General features: G+C 34.6%; 1 protein-coding gene across 1 annotated transcript in view; it reads left to right on the top strand.

Moving 5' to 3' along the window:
* The window catches only part of CARF (calcium responsive transcription factor), a 96,623-nt gene that overhangs the window by 11,061 nt on the left and 64,923 nt on the right, over positions 1–20,639 (top strand). Inside the window, 6 exon segments of the mRNA XM_073807371.1 lie at positions 5,019–5,130; positions 5,594–5,818; positions 11,395–11,515; positions 13,204–13,333; positions 14,264–14,348; positions 17,311–17,500. Coding sequence (XP_073663472.1) covers positions 5,062–5,130; positions 5,594–5,818; positions 11,395–11,515; positions 13,204–13,333; positions 14,264–14,348; positions 17,311–17,500 — 820 coding nt within the window. The 5' untranslated portion in view covers positions 5,019–5,061.

Below are 20,639 nucleotides of genomic sequence, written 5' to 3'. Positions count from 1 at the left end.
ACCACCCCTTCCCCGTTGGTATCCATACATTTGTTCTCTACATCTCAATTCTTCTGAGTATATACCTACAGTGGAATTGTTTTCATTTGGTAATTCTATGTTTAAATTCTTAAGGAACTGCCAAATTGTTCACAGCACCTGCACCATTTTACTTACCCATCAGCAATGCACAAGGATTCCAGTTTCCCCACATTCTCACCAACCTTTATTTTCTCTTTATTTTGTAAAGAAAATCCTTTACAGTGGATATGAACTAGTATCTCATTGTTGGTTTGATTTGCATTTTCCTAATGACTAATGAACTTGAGCATCTTTAATATGATTGTTGACTATTTGTGTGTTTTCTTTGGAGAAATGTCTATTCAACCCCTTTGCCCATTTTTTAGTAGGTGTGTTTGGGTTATCTTTAATTTAATTTAATTAATTAATTTATTTTTTGGCTGCGTTGGGTCTTCGTTGCTGCGCACGGGCTTTCTCTAGTTGCGGCGTGTATGGTCTTCTCATTGTAGTGATTTTTGAAATCTTCTCATTGCGGTGGCCTCTTCTTGAGGAACACAGGCTCTAGGCGCGTGGGCTTCAGTAGTTGTGCCATGCGGTCTTAGTAGTTATGGCTTGCGGGCTCTAGAGCACAGCCTCAGTAGTTGTGGTGCACAGGCTTAGTTGCTCTGTGGCATGTGGGATATTCCCGGACCAGGGATCAAACCCCTGTCCCCTGTGTTGGCAGGCGGATTCTTAACCACTGTGCCACCAAGGAAGTCCCTGGGGTTGTCTTTTTTCTGTTGGGTCGTAAGAGACGTTTGTATATTCTAGACCCTTATCAGATATTTGATTTGCAAATATTTTCTCCCATCTGTGGCTTGTCTTTTTACTCATGTCATGGTATCCTTTGTGCAAAAAGCTTTTATCTTGCTAATGTCCAATTTATCTATTTTTTTCTTTTGACATTTATCCTTCTGGTGTCATATCTAAATCCAAGGTCATTAAGCTTTATTCTTTTGTTTTCCTCTAAAAATTATATGGTTTTAGCTCTTATTAGGTCTCTGATCCCTTTTTGTTCATTTTTGGTATACAGTTGACCCTTAAACAACATGGATTTGAACTGTGTGGGTCCGTTTATACTTGGACTTTTTTCAGTAAATACATAGTGTAGTACTGTACAATCCACAGTTGGTTAAATTCACAGATGCAGAACTGCAGATATGGAGGGCCAACTGTAAAGTTGTACATGAATTTTCCACTGTGCAGAGAGTTGGTGCCATTAACTCCTGTGTTGTTCAAGGGTCAACCATATATTATGAGGTAGGGGTGCATTTTAATTGTGTTGTATGCGGCTATTCAATTGTCCCTGCACCATTTGTTGAAGAGACTTCATTCCCCATCGAATGCTTTTGGAACCCTTGTTGAAAATAATTTGGTCAGAGATGTATGAGTTTATTTCTGGACTCTCAATTCTATTTTGTTGATCTACATGTCTATCCTTATGTCAGTACCACATTCTTTCGTAAACCTTAGCTTTGTAGTGATTTTTGAAATTGTGAAGCACAGGCTCTGGAAGCCCAGGCTCAGCGGCCATGGCTCACGGGCCCAACCGCTCCGTGGCATGTGGGATCTTCGCGGAACGGGGCACGAACCCCTGTCCCCTGCATCGGCAGGCGGACTCTCAACCACTGTGCCACCAGGGAAGCCCCATCTTATAAGTTTTGATGTATTGTGTTTATCTGTCATCACCCCCTTGAGTTAATTATTTTATTTAGTTCTCCAGTATTTTATTTCTATCATTAAAACACAGATACACAAAATTGTAATAGTATTATTTATACAGACAGTGTTTATTTAGGTTTTTCTTAGAGTTATTAATTTATTTGCTTACCATTTTTCTAGCATTTCAGGACTTCCTTCTGGTATCATTTTTATTTTCTACTTCTTTAGGAATTGCTTTTGTGTAAGATCTGTTCATTATAAACTCAGTTTTTTAATCTTAAAAATGTCTTTCACCCTCTTGTGAAAAAGTAGCTTTGAGCATATACAATTATATACTGAAAGTTAGTTTTTTATTATTCTTGTGACTTCTATGGCCATTGTTGCTATTGAATAGTCTGATGTATATCTAATGTTAATACTCTGTAGGTGATCGTATCTCTCTGGCTGCATTTTAGATTTTTTCTGTTTTTCTTTAGAATTTTGTACTTTGCTACATTTGGTATGGATTTCTTTTGATTTATCTTGGTACATTTTGTGCTTCCTTTATCTGTAGATTCATGTCTTCAGTTTTGAAAAATGGTCAGCCATTATCTCGTCACATATTGTCTCTCGTCCATTTTTTCTTTTTATTCTTCTGAGACTCCAATTATAGGTATGCTATACTTTCTTCTTCTATTTTCCTAGTTTGAAGTGTGTTCTTTGTATTTTTTAATATTCTGTTTTACTTATGATGCATTCTGGGTAATTTTTATTTATTTATTTATTTATTTTGCGGTACGCAGCCCTCTCACTGTTGTGACCTCTCCCATTGCGGAGCACAGGCTCCGGACCCGCGGGCTCAGCGGCCATGGCTTATGGGCCTAGCTGCTCTGCGGCATATGGGATCTTCCCGGATGGGGGCACAAACTCGTGTCCCCTGCATCGGCAGGTGGACTCTCAACCAATGCGCCACCAGGGAAGCCCTGGGTAACTTTTAAAGCCTGTCTTCTAATTTAGTAATTCTTTCTTCTGCCTCTAACTTTCTACTTAATTTATCCATTGACTTTTTAATTTCAGTAATTACATTTTTCATTGCTGAAAGTTCTGTTTGGTTCTCTTTCAAATGAAACTTTTGATAGTCTCTTGTTGCTTCCTTATTCCTATGACTCATTCATTTATTTCTTTGAATATTAAATAATTGTTTTATATTCAGTATTACATGGTTCCAATATTTGAAGTTTTTAGGGGGATCTAAATCTGCTGACTCCTTCTTATGATGGCTTATTTCTTTGTGTTTTTGGCACTCTTTGATTGTAAGCTTATATTTGATTGATCTTAATGTGAAAGGAAACTAAAGTCTTAACTGTGTTTGTGTTCCTCCAAATAATAACTGCATTTGTTCTCGCCAGAAGCCAGGGTACATTATTGGCTTACCAGGATCTTTCAGGTTCTTAGTCTTACCTTGGGAGAGTTAAGTTCTCCTCCCCTACCAGCTGTTTATCCAAGCCCATTTCCCAGGCACAGTGTTTATTAGCAGCACTGCCCTTGAAATTTTCCTCCTTGCTTGTGCTCATCACTTAGGTTTTAGATCACAACTTTTGCTTTTATTTTGGGGAGTGGGGGGGTGGGCAGAGTGGGAGAGGGCAGGGAGTGGCCTCTCATTTTTGTTACTTCCTATAGTAGCTCCCAGCCACGAAATGTTTTGTTTTACATCAACTTTCTATTTTTTGTTTTCTAGCAAGAGAGCTTTCTACAGTGTCTAATCTGCTGTATTGGCATTAGTGAAACTTCCTTTCTATTTTTTAAACCCCTTCTATAAAATATTAATCTTAAGTAATATATGTATAGTATAAAAAATTCAAAACAGAACAGAAAGTTATAAACTAAAATTGCTCTTACTTTTATAGCCCTAGAGGTAACTACAGGTTTTTGGAATTTTTGTAATACATTAAATTAGAATACAAGTGATAATTTAAAATCTTTAAGGAGAAGCAATTTTAAGATATTTTATAGTTATATATTAAAGATAAGACTGATTTTATAGCATTTTACAATTTATATTTGAGTAGAATTATTTATAATATCTTAAAGATATGAAATAGCAAACCTTGCAGATTTTCTGAAATGGTTAATTTTACAAATATATGTTTGGATGCTATCACAGAAAAATAAGTTTTCATTGTATCCAAGTACATATACTAAATAAGTCTTAAATACAGGTATAAATGTAAATTAGGGTTTAGAGTGATGGAATTATCGTGTATCCCGATTGTGATGACGGTTATCTGTGTTAAAATTCATAGAGCTATACATCAAAAAAAGAGTTCAATTAATGCATGTAAATTTAAAAATAAAATTTTAAAGATTTTTAAAAAATAATTTATGCTGTCTTTCGAAAAATAAAATTATAGGGTTGGGTTCTTAAAAAAGATTTTATGAAGTTTATTTTATATTATAAATTTTTCAGTGGTGTTCTTCAGCAGTTTCATTTTGACTTTACTCCAATTTTGAGTCATAAAACATCATTCTTTTTAGATCATACAGAATCCATTAGTCACTATACTATACTAGGCCAGGGTTTCTGAACCTCAGCACCATTGACATCTTTATGTGGAGGCTGTCCTGTACGTTGCAAGGTGTTTAGCAGTTCCCCTAACTTCTGCTCATTAGATACCAGTAGCACCCCCTCCAGTTGTGACAACCAAAAATGTTTCTAGACATTGCCCAGTATCCCCAGGCGACTAGGGGGTGTTGGGGGTATGTGTGGGGGCAAAATCACCACCAGTGGAAAACGACTGTACTAGGCCTAAGTGGCTCAACCTTTTTAGAATACATATTTCTTCATTTTCAAAGCTTGTCATGCTAATATTAAGTGGTATAATTGTATGTTATGGTCAGAGTTGTATGTATATAATCTCCTCCTGTACCAAGAGATCTCTTTTAAAATTATCTAATGCTATGATAGGGCACACCTCATAAAATTAAAAGCTTTTATTTAGATTACATCTTTGTAAAATGAGAATTTTAGAAGAATTTGAAAGGGTGTAACAACAGTACCTGTCACATAGCAGCAACCTTAATAAACCAGTACATGAGTGCAATTAAGGATAGGGTGAGGAAACTACATAACACTAATTTTTTGCTCTGTCTTGAATTTATTCTGGTGCCTTTGCAAATTATTTAACAAGAATGTTCGTTTTATTGATCTTATAGGGTGTAAATGATTTAACCTAAATTGTATAGGGTAACACAGTAGGGGAGATGAGAAATTTATTTAAGACAAACATTCTATTAAAATGTTAAGTGCTTTAGTTGATCAGATATTTAAAATCTTTCAGGTATTAAATAATAGAAGAAAATGGAATTGAATATGATACCAGCATGGAACAGTCTGTTGATTCATTAAGAGTCAACCATAATGATTCCGAAGAGTCAAAAACCGATTCTCAGGTATTTGAAGTAGGGATTCAACTGGGAACTTTTTTCCGTTTAAAGGGAAAGCGGCATGCAATTGGATTTTTTATGTTTAAGGAATAGTGTTATATTTAATGTATTCAAGAATTTTAACATTTAATTTTTAATAATTCTATCATTTAATTTTATAATATAGAGCTTTAATGTATTTGTGAAAGTTTATATGTAAAGAAAAATCTGCATATTGAATTATAAATATTTCATCATTTCACATTGTATTCCTTTGGACTATTTGAAATAAAATATAATAAAAATCAACAGTTTCACTTAAGAACTTCTGTCTATATCAGTCTGTGAATTGATAACCCTTGCAAAAAGTAAAGTGAATAATTAACTGAAAAATGAATGTGTCTCCATCTTTTATTAAAAACATTCTATTTTTTAAAAATTGTAACTTATTTTACAAACACTCAAGTGATTTTTTTTTTCTTTGCAAAAGCATCTAAGCTGTATGGACTCCAGTGAGCCTTCTTTTGGACAAGATGGTTCCCCTAGAGTTTTACCCATTACTACTGCAGTGGATAATTCACTCACATCACAGAATATACCAGGGCCCCTGACTCAGACGCAGACTCTTTCTGCAGAGCAATTCCACCTAGTGGACCAAAATGGGCAACCTATTCAATATGAGCTTCAGTCATTGGGGGATTCTAATGAGCAAATGGTGAGTACGTTTTTAAAATAACCAGTTTTCTGCTATTTGGCAAAATGTATTAGTTTTACTAGATGACCTTAATTTCTTGACACTATTGCTTTACATTGCTTTGAAAATACTGTTTCCATGACATTCATTTTTAAGTTATATAAGGATTTTAAAAGATTTCCTTTCAGGACTACAGAGTACTTCAAACCAGTAGGTCCCAGCTACTATGTCTAGGCAAACTGGTACTTTGAGATCAGTTAGAAATGTAATATAATCTGTCACCAGTGCTAAAGTCCCAGAGCTTACATATAACTTACATTTATTTTTTGTATATACATTTGACTGAACTCAGTGTTGTTTGCTCTATCAACATCTCAGTTACTGATTTGTGTGCCACATGCTGGTATGCTTTCTTGAAGAAAAAGAAAGCAATGGAAGTACCAGTGGAATAATGGAATTTACTGATCTTTGTAAGTAGATATGTAGGTGTCATGTGAATAACAATGCATAAAGTTGACAGTGCTGCTTTAAACTGTTAGCCAAAAATATGTACGACCAAGTTCACAGTTGAATAGATGTGGTGATAGATGGTTTTGATTCAAATAAAATTAATGAGAAAAAGTTCTAAATTGCTCTCTAATAATATATTTATATCAGTAATAATATGAAGAATAATGTATCTCTTTGTTTGCCTGTATTTTCCAAATTTTCTACAACAAATTTTAATTCAATAATAAAAATTATTTTTAAAATCATAACTTCAATTATAAATTATACTTAAGTAGGCAAGCATATAACCCAAAATTCTTATTTTTGTTTCTAGTCTAGAGCATTCTAGAGTTAATCTGTGTCCTTTTGCTCCCTTATAATTCAGCTAAATTTGGGCATTGAGAGTAATTGATTGAGAGGTGGCTGACTGTAGACAACTTTTTTGTGTGTATGTTCAGGCTCAACATATTTCTGGGCTTACTTCAGGACTGAAATGCAAAGTTAGGGTAAGCTTCTGTAATCATACTGCATCACCAGCAGAGGTTAATATGCAACAAATAATCTAGATGTGAACCAATACATTTTAATATTTCATGTTCAAAATGAAATACTTCTGTAATTTCCCCTCTTATTTGACATTTATTCTAGTTTCTATCAGAACATTTAGAAAGTCTGTGTGTTCTAATGGAAGGATAAAAGAGTCTAAATGTATGAAGGGTTATCATTTTACACATGGTACCTTTCCTAAAAAGCATGTTAAAGTTGCTTATTTGTCTGGGTCTGAAAAAAGTTCGAGTTCCCATTCTCTTTGTAATTGTATTAAACGTTCTATCTGAAGTGATTATAAAGGTGATTTTACATTGTTTGCGGTAGGAGATGATACAGAGGGTTGCTTGAAGTTGTGAAATAGGAAACATGTGGCATGAGCATGAGAATAAATGTAAGGAACATGGAGTGTTAGAAGCTATCTTCTCCAAAGAACCAAAGATCAGAAGGTGGTGATATTCCGGGAAACTTAGTGGAGATTTTTTGTTTTTATTGTTTATTTTAATAGGCTTTAATTTTAAGAGCAGTTTTAGGTTCACAGCAAAATGAGAAGAAAATACAGAGAGTTCCCATATACCCCCAGCCTCCATATATGCATAGTCTTCCCATTATCGAAGTCTCCACCAAGTGGAGCTTTTTGTAAAAAATGACTTTTTTGTTTGTTTGTTTTGAAGTATGATTTTTTTTCACATAGAAGCTTTCACGGAACTAGTAAAGATTCTGTAGTGGGTAAATCTGCAGTGGATGAGAGGAGGTTTTGGAGTGAAGCAGGGATGATATTTTTCATTTACTAGAAATATTGTACACAAAGAGCACAGTAAATATAAAACTACTCATTAGCCAAGATTTTCTGGTGATTTTCATGGTCGGCCTCAAAGAAAATGTATTGCAGCAGATGACTCTCCAAAACTATGTTTATTTTCATAGCAAAGATTAAAGATAATTACTTTTTTTGGTAATAGAAAAAGTAGTATTATCATCACTATTGTCAAATTATATGAATTAAAAATAGGTTTTTAGGTAACAGGTGGAATAAGCTAAGGAAACAGAAAATGGAGGAGATGCTTTTCCACTGTGCTTGGAAACAGTTTCAAAATTAAGGGGGTATTCCACAGATCAGTCTTAATTATGAAATTTTCATATGATTGAATAAATTATAACTTTATTATATGTGTTTTATTTGGATTTAAAAATAACCACAGCACTCTTATTTTCTAAGAATGAATGAAAAATTTTCACACATATTTAATCTCATTTACAGGGAGTAAAGAATTAACAACAGTATTATTACTATTGCCTTTTGAAGTCCAGTAGGGTTTTCGTATTGTTTTATTTTTGTCTTTTTTTAGGTTAAGTAACATCATCAGATATTGGGAGACAGTACAAAGTAGTGGTTAAAAGGAGTCAGACTGCTTGGGTTTGAATTTCAGCTCAGGACTATATAGCTCTGAGTTACCTTGAATGAGTTTTGTAAATACTGTGTTGCAATTTCCGCATGTATAAAATGTATATAGTTTGTATACATGTGATGAAGATTAAATAACGTAATATTGGGTTGGCCAAAAAGTGCCTTTGGTTTTTAAGTAAAAATAAAAGACACATTTTTCGTTTTCACCAAGAACTTTATTGAACAATGTATTCACCCTTTTGTTCCACTACTTTCTGCCATTTTTCAGGCAACTTCATAATTCCATCTTCCCAAAACTTTTTATCTTTTTTTTTTTCTTTTTTTTTTTCTTTTTTTTTTTCTTTTTTTTTTTCTTCTTTTTTCTTTTTTTTCTTTTTCTTTTTATCTTTTTGAGCAAAGAACTCTTGCAGGTGCCTTTTACAGTCTTCCAGGGGATTGAAATTTTTTCCATTAAGAGAATTTTGTAAAGATCTAAATAAATGGAAATCCGAAGGTGCAATGTCTGGTGAATATGGTGGATGAATCAGCACTTCCCAGCTAAGCTGTAACAGTTTTTGCCTGGTCATCAAAGAAACATGCGGCCTTGCGTTATCCTGATGGAAGATTATGCATTTTCTGTTGACTAATTCCGGATGCTTTTCGTCGGGTGCTGCTTTCAGTTGGTCTAATTGGGAGCAGTACTTGTTGGAATTAATCATTTGGTTTTCCAGAAGGAGCTCATAATAGAGGACTCCCTTCCAATCCCACCATATACACAACCTCACCTTCTTTGGATGAAGACCGGCCTTTGGTGTAGGTTCATTTCGCTTGCCCCACAATCTCTTCTGTTCCACATTATTGTACAGTATCCACTTTTCATTGCCGGTCACAATTTGTTTTAAAAATGGAACGTTTTCATTACGTTTAAGTAGAGAATCGCATGCGGGAATACGGTCAAGAAGGGTTTTTTTGCTTAATTTATGTGGAACCCAAACATCAAAGCGATTCACATAACCAAGCTGGCGCAAATGATTTTCAGCGCTTGATTTGGATATTATGAGTATGTCGGCTATCTCCTGTGTGGTATAACGTTGATTATTCTCAATGTCTCGATTTGATCGCTATCAACTTCAACTGGTCTACCTGACCGTGGAGCATCATCCAGCGAGAAATCTCCAGCACGAAACTTCGCAAACCACTTTTTTTTTTTTTTTTTTTTTGCGGTACACGGGCCTCTTACTATTGGGGCCTCTCCCGTCGCGGAGCACAGGCTCCGGCTCATGGGCCCAGCCGCTCCGCGGCACGTGGGATCTTCCCAGACCGGGGCACAAACCCGTGTCCCCTGCATCGGCAGGCGGACTCTCAACCACTGCGCCACCAGGGAAGCCCGCAAACCACTTTTGACACATTCAGTCAGACACAGCGCCTTCTCCATGCCACTGCACAAATCTTTTTTTGCATTTCAGTTGCATTTTTACCTTTCTTGAAATAATAAAGTGCATAATATGCCAAAAATGTTGGGTTTTTTTCCTTCCATCTTCAGTATTAAAATGGCTACACAAAAATTCACCAATTTTGGGACTTCCCTGGCAGCACAGCGGTTAAGACTCCGAGATCCCATTGCAGGGGGCCCAGGTTCCATCCCTGGTCAGGGAACTAGATCCTACATGCACGAAGCAACTAAGAGTTCACATTCTGCAACTAAGGAGCCCAGTGGCCGCAATTGAGGAGCCCACCGGCAGCAACTAGAACCTGGCGCAACCAAAAAAAAAAAAAAAAAAAAATTATGATGCCAATAAACATTTATAAAAAAATTCACCAATTTTGATCAGTCTTTTTTTAAATGCACACTGATATGACAGCTGTCACGTAAACTCTAACAAAATTGTTTTGAATGAAGTTAAAGTCAACTAAGTGCTACTAGAGCCATCTTACAGAAAAAACCAAACGAACCTTTTGGCCAACCCGATCCATGTAAAGTCCTGCTGCTTAGTATGAACTCCACAAATGAAAAGGAATTATCATCCTCAGAGTTTACAGTTGATTTTCATGCTGAAGTAATAAGAGGTATAAGAGATATGGCAAGATATTTTTATCTCAAGAAACTTGACAAACACTGAGGGAAGGAAAAAATTTCTACTCTTAATTTCTGGGAAATGTTTATGATTATATTGAAAGCTTTCTGTTTTGTTGAGGTTTAAGGGTGGTTTTTTTTTTCCCCAAATTTAAAGTTTTTCAAATGACCCTCTCTAAAAGTGATGCCGTCTCTATCAGGCCATCAGCAAAGTTTTCATGTTTTACATAGCAAAAGGGAAGTTTGAGAAAGTGGGTTGGAATGATTAAGGACAGTTATTTGCCCTAGGGAAAACTGAGGACAGGGAATTTCAGGTAAAACAGTAAAACTGTTAGTAGAAGAGTAGTTTTTAGGTAATAAAGTTTATAAGGTATCCAGAAAGTCTGGAAATATAGGATAAACTTAATTTTAAATAATATATTAGTTATATTTTTAAATGATAGGCTCAAAATGTTTTTCTTCAACTTTAGACGCTTTCTTAGTTGACATTCCTCTAAATTTGAGGCAAGGAGTTCATTTGTTAAACTGAAAAAAACAAACAAAAACACCAAAGGAAATAATAAATATACAATTCCCCTATGTTTTCAGACTTTTGGGTCACTCTGTAGTATTCCTTATAGACCAAGACAGGATATATAAAAATGCAGAGATATAAAAATAAATCCTGTTTAATTAGACATCTAAGTTACTGTTTTTAAATGAAAATGACTTAAAATATGAGACCAGTGATTATCACACAAATAGGTCAAACGTGTGGATAATACAGTAAGTAGAAAAAAGTAAATATATTTAGTGTAGTCAGAGACTTACGTGTTCAGGTTACTAAGTAATTAGACCTCACGTCCATGTAATGATTAAGATCATAGGTGGTTAAGATCATAGGACATAGGATCAAACTGCCTGTTTTGAATCCTAGCTTTACCACTTATCAATTGTGAGACTTTGGGAAAAAATTTTTAGGTACCTCAGTGTTTTCATCTATAAAGCGAAGAAAATGATAGTATCTGCTGTAGAGGTAGGCATGTCTACTAATTTTTTAAGTAATGATTCTTTTGAATCATTGTAGACTTATGCATTTGATTTTTTTAAAATGCCTCCAAGATGATTGTTGCCAGCCCATCAGAAAATGGACAGGTGCTGCGTGTAATTCCATCTACCCAGACAGGAACGACACAAGTGATTGTACCTCAGGGGCAGCTTGTGGATGTGAATAGTCCTCAGGGTGAGTAATCATGGGATATAGGGGATTTAAGAACGTTTTAAAGAACAAACGTATATTCAGAAAATCACCTCATGAAAGTCAGTGCTAAAATTGATCTCTTTGGGTAAGATTGTGAACTGAATGATTAGAAAAAGTTTCTTAGCCCAAATAAATTTCAAGTTCATTTTTCAACTCCTGTCTAGGTTAGCTGTCTATTTCATTTTGGAATTCTGTGAAGCTGGTTGACTCTTGGTTCCTCCCAAATGACCAGTGAGCATAAAATAAATTCTTCTTAATTTTAATAACAGTAATAATGACAGCAACAATAACAAGAACATGGTGCTAATAGCTACTGGAGAAATTTTTATTTTATATTTTTATCAATGTTGTTAGACATGTGACACTTTTTTTTTTTAACTATTCTTCTCATCCTCTTTGCTTTTTTCCTCTTTGTTCCTTCAGATTCAGAAAGAATCATACTCCCCATTTTTTTAAATAAATTTATTTATTTTAATTAATTTATTTTTTGGCTGCATTGGGTCTTCGTTGCTGTGCATGGGCTTTCTCTAGTTGTGGCGAGCGGGGGCTGCTCTTCGTTGTGGTGTGCGGGCTTCTCATTGCAGTGGCTTCTCTTGTTGTGGAACATGGGCTCTAGGCTTGTGGGCTCAGTAGTTGTGGCTCATGGGCTCTAGAGCACAGGCTTAGTTGCTCTGCGGCATGTGGGATCTTCCCGGACCAGGGTTCGAACCCATGTCCCCTTCATTGGCAGGCGGATTCTTAACCTCTGCACCACCAGGGAAGTCCGTATTTATTTATTTTTTATTTTTGTACGTGTTGGGTCTTTGTTGCTGCATGTGGGCTTTCTCTAATTGCAGCGAGCAGGGGCTACTCTTTGTTGTGGTGTGCGGGCTTCTCATTGCGGTGGCTTCTTTTGTTGCAGAGCGTGGGCTCTAGGCGTGCGGGCTTCAGTAGCTGTGGCATGTGGGCTCAGTACTTGTGGCTCATGGGCTCTAGAGTGCAGGCTCAGTAGTTGTGGCACATGGGCTTAGTTGTTCCGTGGCATGTGGGATCTTCCTGGACCAGGGCTTGTACTCGTGCCCCCTTCATTGGCAGGCAGGTTCTTAACCACTGCACCACCAGGGAAGTCCCCCTATTTCTTTTTATTTTATTCTTTTTCTACCTATTTGATATTATCCCTATTCGTTCTTTTCCTTTTTCTTCCCTTCCTTTTCCATCTATTTGAATCTCTTTTCTAACATCATAGCTACACTGTTGTCATGTTTTCATAGATAATGGTTTAGGGCAAATAATTCTTACTTTAGTGTTATGGTTCTTTGTCTTTGATAACCGTTGTTACAACTTAAGGAAAAGAAAACATAGTTTGCAGAAAACATTACAAACATGGTATAAAAACTAAAAGAATTAGTCTTACATTTTCCTATTATATTGTGATACTATTAATAGTATCAATTACTTCTACCACTTTTATATCCTAGCTGTTCAATATAAGTTCCAAAACTTTAGTAGTCAGTATTACAGTTTAAAAGTAAACAAGTTTATCAGAGAAATTCTCAATAAAGTATAAGTTTTATTATCTTTAGCTTCAGAGTATATCTTTCCTATTTCAAATGTATTAGTTCCAGTTCATTACATTCTCATGGTCTTATTCAAGATATTGATGTTGCTTTGTTCTTGTTCTTATTGTTAAGATGTCTCTGAAGAGAAACCCAGTGACGGAAACTTACCAACTGTAAGAGTGGATTCTCTAGCAGACAATAACAGTAGTTACATTCTTCATCCACATGCATCCCTCACATTGCCCAAAAAGACAGTGACCAGGTGAGTCAATGAGAAAGAGGAGCTCATCTTTGAACATCACCATGGAAATCTCTTTTTACATTATCACATTTAAAGCTGGCTGACTATAGAAAAGATCAGAAATTCAGAAAATAGAATAAACCATCATCAAATACATCCTTAATCATTTTAATAACATCTTGGCAATAAGGGAGCTACTTTAGAATCTATAAAAGGCCAACGTGCTACTTTTCCTCAGTGACATTTGCCTGTTATCTTTTGAAGCAATCTGTAAACGTCTGGCACTAATACAGTTTTTTAAAAAAAGAAATATCCATTCTAGGTCCTATAATTTTTAATGGTTCATCACATTTTTATGCATTTAATTCCTCTGTGGTAAAGTGTTTAAAATGTTTTTTGTTAATGTCTATTTCAGCTTTTACTTTTGCCTAAAAATAACACTGTTTATAATAATTTAGGGAAATATAGACATGGGTTTTGTATTATATTTTAATTGTTCTATGAAAATATTTTAAAGGTAACATAATATTTGTGACATTTAACTTTAGAACTTGACGTAATATCTTGGTACTGTTAATAAGTCACCTGAAGATGGTTTATTCACTCATTTTTTGTTAAATGAAAAATAATTATGTGAGAATACAAAATAAGCTCTGAGAAAGATATATAAAACACTTGAATTTGTTGAAACTACAGGTATTTGGAAGAACAAAGTTAGACTTTTGCTTTAGCAATTGATGAAATAGTAATGATTAAAAAAAGCATAATTACATCCATCAGACCGATCTGCCATTATTATTACAATTTCTAATTGATGACCTCAGTATTGTCTTTGACTGGCTAAGAGGATAAAGCAACTGAATGCTGTGTGTGTGTATGTGTGTGTGTGTGTGTGTGTGTGTGTGTGTGTGTAACTTGTAATATATATTTATATATGCCCCCCCATCCCAGAATACTTGAAGAACCCTTTTTGGCTCCACTCCAGCCACTTTCTTCTAACACACCTATATGGGCCTGTCGTCTTAGGAGCTGTGAGGTGAGTTAAAAAATAATCCTTATGTAGATTCACTTAGTTGATTATAACTACAATTCATCCCAAAATGTCCACTTTTGAGTACAACTAATAGAAGCTGTATCTGTAATATTTTGTTCATGTTTGTGCTAACTCTTTTATTCCTTAGAGCTTGTAAGCTCTGTTAAAGCAGAGATCTTATAAATCCCTTCACACTTCACTGTCATTTCATTTCTTCTCTTACAACTCTTTTCCCTTGTCTTCCATAAAACTTCACTATCATGTTTCTCTACTTTTTATCCTTTAATCATTCCTTCTGTTTCTTTGCTTGGCATTTATTTCTTTTCATATTCTCAGCAGAAATTCTTCAAGAGTCACCATTTGACCTTGTCTTATTTCTCTACATTTTATCCCTTGTAGAGCTTAACAGCTTTGTTGACTTTCAATTCTCAGTTTTATAAAAATGACTCCCAAATCTCTATCACCAGTTCTTTAATTCTGCCCTTGCTTTTGTCCCAGATCTCTAGCTACTTACTTGAAGCTTTACTTAGATTTCACCTCAAATTCACCATATCTAAAGAGAAATTATCTGCCATACCACAACTAGCTCTACTTCCTAAATTCCTTGTCTGTGTAATAACAAATACCATCTCCTTAGATACAAAGTTTTAGACTAATTTCTTCCTTTCCCATATTCAGATAGTCACCTGATTCTTTTAGTTTTTTTCTTTAAAGTGGTTTAAAGGGAGCTTTTCCCACAGACCTTTGTTATCTTGAACTCAATTATGGTAACAGCCTTCCCATTAATCTCTTTGACTTTTCCATTTCTAGTCCTTACTGTGTAGTTTTCTAAAACTACTTATCTTTAAATATTACTTTCATTGTCTTTTCTCACTGCCCAATAAGCTCAGTGTTATTTTTCCACATCATTTAGCTACTTGTTACTAGCTTTCAAGGTCTTCTATAATCAGGTATCACCTTATCTTATCCTTTTTTATTTCCTGCTTTTCTCCAATTCATCTTTCATTCATGTTAGCCAAGTATTCCTACTTGGTACACACACTTCAGAATCTTCCTTTATCTCCTCCTTCACTTGTGTTTATTTCCATTTCCTAATATGTTATTTTTTCTTCTACTAACCTTTCTAACTACTATTCTTCAAATCCCAATGCAAGTCCTATATTTCTTTTCTGTAATAGTCTAATGATTACTTTATCTTTTACCTATTTATCTCTTAAAATTTTATTTATGTATTTATTTGGTTGTGCCGGCTCTTAGTTGCGGCAGGCAGGCTCCTTAGTTGCAGCTCACGGGCTCCTTAGTTGTGACATGCAAACTCGTAGTTGCAGCATGCATGTGGGATCTAGTTCCCTAACCAGGGATCAAACCTGGGGCCCCCTGCATTGGGAGCGCGGAGTCTTATCCACTGCGCCACTGGAGAAGTCCTTATTTATCTCTTAAAATTCTTTGATAATTATTACCATTACCATTCTTAATTATTTGCTAGCTTGGGCTGTTCACTATTATATACCTTTTAGACTATACACTTTTTGTGGAAAAGGACCATGCACTTCTACATATAAACCATATATGGTAATGAGTATTTAATTATTAAAATGCTTCATTGTTTTAAACAAATCTTAAAATATGGCAAGGAAAAACATTACTTGAGTTTTAATGTTTTGAGAAAATTTCTAATCATGAAGTCTAATGATGTATTACATTTGTTAGGACATCATCACTGTTGTTGCTTTTCTAAGTGTTACGTACGTATGTATGTATAGACAGTAAGATTTTTTTTCCCTTCACACTTTTTGTTAGTCATAGTTTTTCACTGGTTTCCTAAAGGTACTATTCTTGTCGTTTGATGAGGGTTTTTAACATCATTATTATAAACTTTATGAAATGCTATGGACATTAAAGCATTAGCAATTATGTGGCCAAATTACTTCATTTTACACCATGGTACATTGTGTAGCTAATCTAACATCATATATCTTGTAAGAAATTAGTTAAAACTGTCCAGCAGCCTGAATTATCTCAAAGATTGAAGGATTCTTTTTCTCCAAGCTATATCAATAGTGAAAAACATTTTTGGTTAATGGCTGAAGAAATATTTTCTGCATTTTGCTTAAAAATATTGCTTAGTAGTCCTTTTTACTTTTTGAATTTCCATTTAAAGGTGTTTTTCTTATAGGCATTTTTTAGATTTGACCAAAATCTGTTAGTTGGACAAATTTCAATACTGCATTAAACTTTTATCTCCTGATATGGGTCTGACTGCATTGTACTAATTCTGAATTTTTCCTTTCATTAACAACATTATATGCTGTATTCATTTTATTTGTACAAACATGCTATAGCTAGAGTTAATGTTCCTACTTTTATTTGTAGGGATATTTTGATGAGGAAATATCTAGGCTAGAAGAAAATTCATAAGCATAGGCATTTTCGTTATTTTTAGGGGAAATTGTAGATAATGTATTGTTTGGAATCAGAATATCTCTTTTTATTATGGCTCAAAGTATACCTACAAAAGTATGTTGATACCTTCCTTTTGTTAAATGTATTCTTGCCAGGTGAAATGTTTAGTCTAATTAGGAGGAAAAAGATCTCTATTCCACATCTCTGCTCTTATTCCCTATAAGGGAGAAACATACCTGGAATCAATTCTAGGTCTAAATGCATTTCAGTTTAAGAGATCACAGTTAAAAAATTTCTCTGGGTATAGAAAAAGCTTTTCTTCTAGTTGAGGGATACTCACAAGGTTGTGGATAGATAATATCAATTTATTTACATGATTTGTTTATACCTTGCCTTATTTCAGGAAGAATTTAAGACAGCTTACAAAAATACTTAAAAATATATTAGCAAGGTGGAAGTTAAAAGTGGGAGCTAAAGAATAAAGAACAAGAATGGAACCATAAAATGGAAGTAAGAAATGTATATCTGAATAAGTGATATGTGTGTGAATTTCTACATGCAGAAAATTGGAGATTCATACCGTGGCTACTGTGTAAGTGAGACTGAATTAGAAAGTGTCCTAACATTTCACAAGCAGCAAACACAGAGTGTTTGGGGGACCCGCCAATCTCCAAGCCCAGCCAAGCCAGCTACACGCTTGATGTGGAAATCCCAGTATGTCCCATATGATGGAATCCCATTTGTCAATGCAGGTACTTTTTTAAAGATTTATTTTAAAAAGTTCAGCAGCAGCCATGATCTGTTGTGAAAATGTGGTTTTCCTAAGGTGATAACATTTTCATTTTGGTAGATGACAACTGACTGTTAATTGGTGAAAATGCATATTAAACTAAAAAGAAAACTTACAGTAAATATAACCAATTATTTTATGTTGTAAAATTGTATTTTAGTATATTAGGGTAAATAAATAATACTTCATACTGAAAAATAGAAAGTAAAAAATATTTAAATTCCGGGTAGACCTGTTTAATAAAAATCAAACCACAGAGCAGTTTTATTATTTTAAATATGTATAGCTGGTTGGTTTTTTTTTTTTTCCCATCCAATCCTGATAGTCTCTCCTTCTCTCTTGATTTGTCTTTTGGGAAAAAAATCGGTGTCCATTTTATATAGTGTATAACTCAGGAGTTACTGTATAGAACTGGTATACAATCTGGAGTTATTATATAGAATTCTAATATTAGGGTTCTCAAGTATCAGGTATGTTACATACAGCATTCTCAAACACTGGGCTAGTGTTTACTAAAGCAGTAGAGTTTCAGACAATTTCCAGAGAGTCACCGTAGGACTAGTCAGACCCCAAAGAACCTAAGAATAAGTGATTTATTTGAGAAATATGGGGGCATTGATTTAACTAGAAGAGTTGCAGCCTCATCCTGGACCTCTGAGGGTAAAGAGAACTACTTAGAGGAAGCTGAGATAAATGTAACCCCTTCTGCCCAGATTTTATTCTCCTCCCCAGTTTAAAATCCCTTCTTAACTCCCCTCAGGCAGCTACTACATGAATTTGGTGTGTATTTTTATACTTTATCATACATGTTTGTATTTATAATAATATATTTTATTGTTTTGAACATTTTAAAGTATGTGTAAGTAATAAACTATAGATATTCTTAGGTAAACTTTTCACTCATTCTTATTTTTGAAATCTATCCATATTGATAACTATAAATTCTAGTTAACCCAAATTAATTATTATATAATTTAACATTATATAATAATCTATTACTTAAATTTGGTTATTCCAGCGTATGACCAAACTGCAGTTATTTTTCTACTAATGATCATTTAGGTTGTTTCCAATTTTTCAATATTACAAAGAATTCTATGGTCTAACCTCCATGATACATGTTTTCTGTTGGAAAGTTGTAAGTAGTTTACTAGAGTGTGTGCATTAAAGTGGAATTACTTTACAAGATTATCTCAAGTTGCTCTCTAAGGTGGTGTTCAGGTCCAAAATCTCTAAACTTTTTTTTCCCAAATGTATTTCAGAATTCTGTATTTTTGGACTATAATATGGTAATATTACAGAATACTCCTAGCAAGTATTCCATAGACAATATCACATAATCAAACACAGTAATTCATTATGCATAGCCACACTAAAAGGAATAAAGACTATAAATAGCCTCATAAAGTTCAGGTCAGGTTTTGCAGCCAAATGTATTCCAAAAATTTTTGTTTTCCATGCTTTTTAAATATGAGAATCATACGTGAGGAATTGACAACCTGTATCAATTTTTAGTCCTTTGAGCAATGTATGAAAATTTCCCTTTCCCACATTCATTCTATGATTTGACATTGTCAGATTTTTAAAAATCTTTATGCTATGGGAATTTTCATATGCATATCAAAGTAGAGGTAATAATGTATGAAATCTCATAACTCCGTGTATGCATCATCCAGCTTCAACAAGTATCAGCATGTGGTCAATCTTATGTCATTTATACCCCTACCCACTTCTTCAGGAAATTCCAGATATCATTTCATCTATAGTTACTAAAGATGATTTTACAGGAAATTCCAGATATCGTTTCATCAATAACTACTAAAAGTATATAAGGTATTTAAGGTATTAAAGTATATATCTGAAATATAAGGATATCCCATTATCCCACTTTAAAAAATTAACAGTAATTTCTTTTTTTTTTTTAATGTTGTAATTTTTAATTTTTTGGCCATGCTGCATGGCATGTGGAATCTTAGTTCCCCAACGCCCCCTGCAGTGGAAGCGTGGAGTCTTAACCACTGGACCACCAAAGGAGTCCGAACAGTAATTTCCTAATATCATAAGTTGTCCATTGTTCACATTTCTCCACTTACCATAATTCTTTTTGCAGAGGTTTGTATAAATTCACATGCAAACCAAGTTTATGGATCAAATTTGGTTAAGTTACCAAGTTTATGGATCAAATTTGGTTAAGTTTCTTCTCATCTAAAAACTTCTCTCCTCTTTTCCCCCAGGTAGTTTGTCCTGTACACTTTGCCATATTCAGGATTTTGCTGATTCTATCTCTGGTGTTTTTTAACATGTTCTTTTATCTCCTGTATTTCCTGTAATCTGTTAGATGTATGAGTTTGATTAAATGAGGATTTAATCTTGATTAAAGTATTTTGCGAGAATACTTCATAGGTGTGCTGTGTATTTCTTATCACTACCTATGTAGCATTTTTAACTGTAAGATTGATCAGTGGATTCAGTTGTTTTAGAGTATTGTCAAATTTTTTATGTTTACCAATTTGAAGAGTGTGAGAGAGTATCTTACTATTGTTTTATTTTTTTAAATTAATGAATTTTTGGCTGTGTTGAGTCTTTGTTGCTGCACATGGGCTTTCTGTAGTTGCGGCAAGTGGGGGCTACTCTTCATTGCAGTGTGTGGGCTTCTCATTGTGGTGGCTTCTCTTGTTGCGGAGCACGGGCTCTAGGCGTGTGGGCTTCAGTAGTTGTGGCAACGCGGGCTCAGTAGTTATGGCTCGCGGGCTCTAGAATGCAGGCTCAGTAGTTGTGGCGCACGGGTTTAGTTGCTCCGTGGCATGTGGGATCTTCCCGGACCAGGACTTGAACCCATGTCTCCTGCATTGGCAGGTGGACTCTTAACCAGTGTGCAACCAGCGAAGTCCTTAGTATTGTTTCAATTTGCATTTCCCTGTTTACTAGTGAAGTTGAGCGTCTTTTTGTTTATTTAATATCCTTTTGTTTCCTTTCTGAATTGCCTATTCATAGTCTTTGCCCATTTTTCTGTTTGGTAGTTAGTTTTTATTTTTAAATTATTTATGGTTCTTTATATTCTGCATATTCTTTGTTTTATGTATTATAAAATATTGTTTCTC

This window comes from Tursiops truncatus, chromosome 7 (assembly GCF_011762595.2).
Source record: "Tursiops truncatus isolate mTurTru1 chromosome 7, mTurTru1.mat.Y, whole genome shotgun sequence".
NCBI lineage: Eukaryota > Metazoa > Chordata > Mammalia > Artiodactyla > Delphinidae > Tursiops > Tursiops truncatus.
The sequence above is the reverse complement of the archived record's forward strand: the minus strand, read 5'-3'. Positions and strand labels throughout refer to the sequence as shown.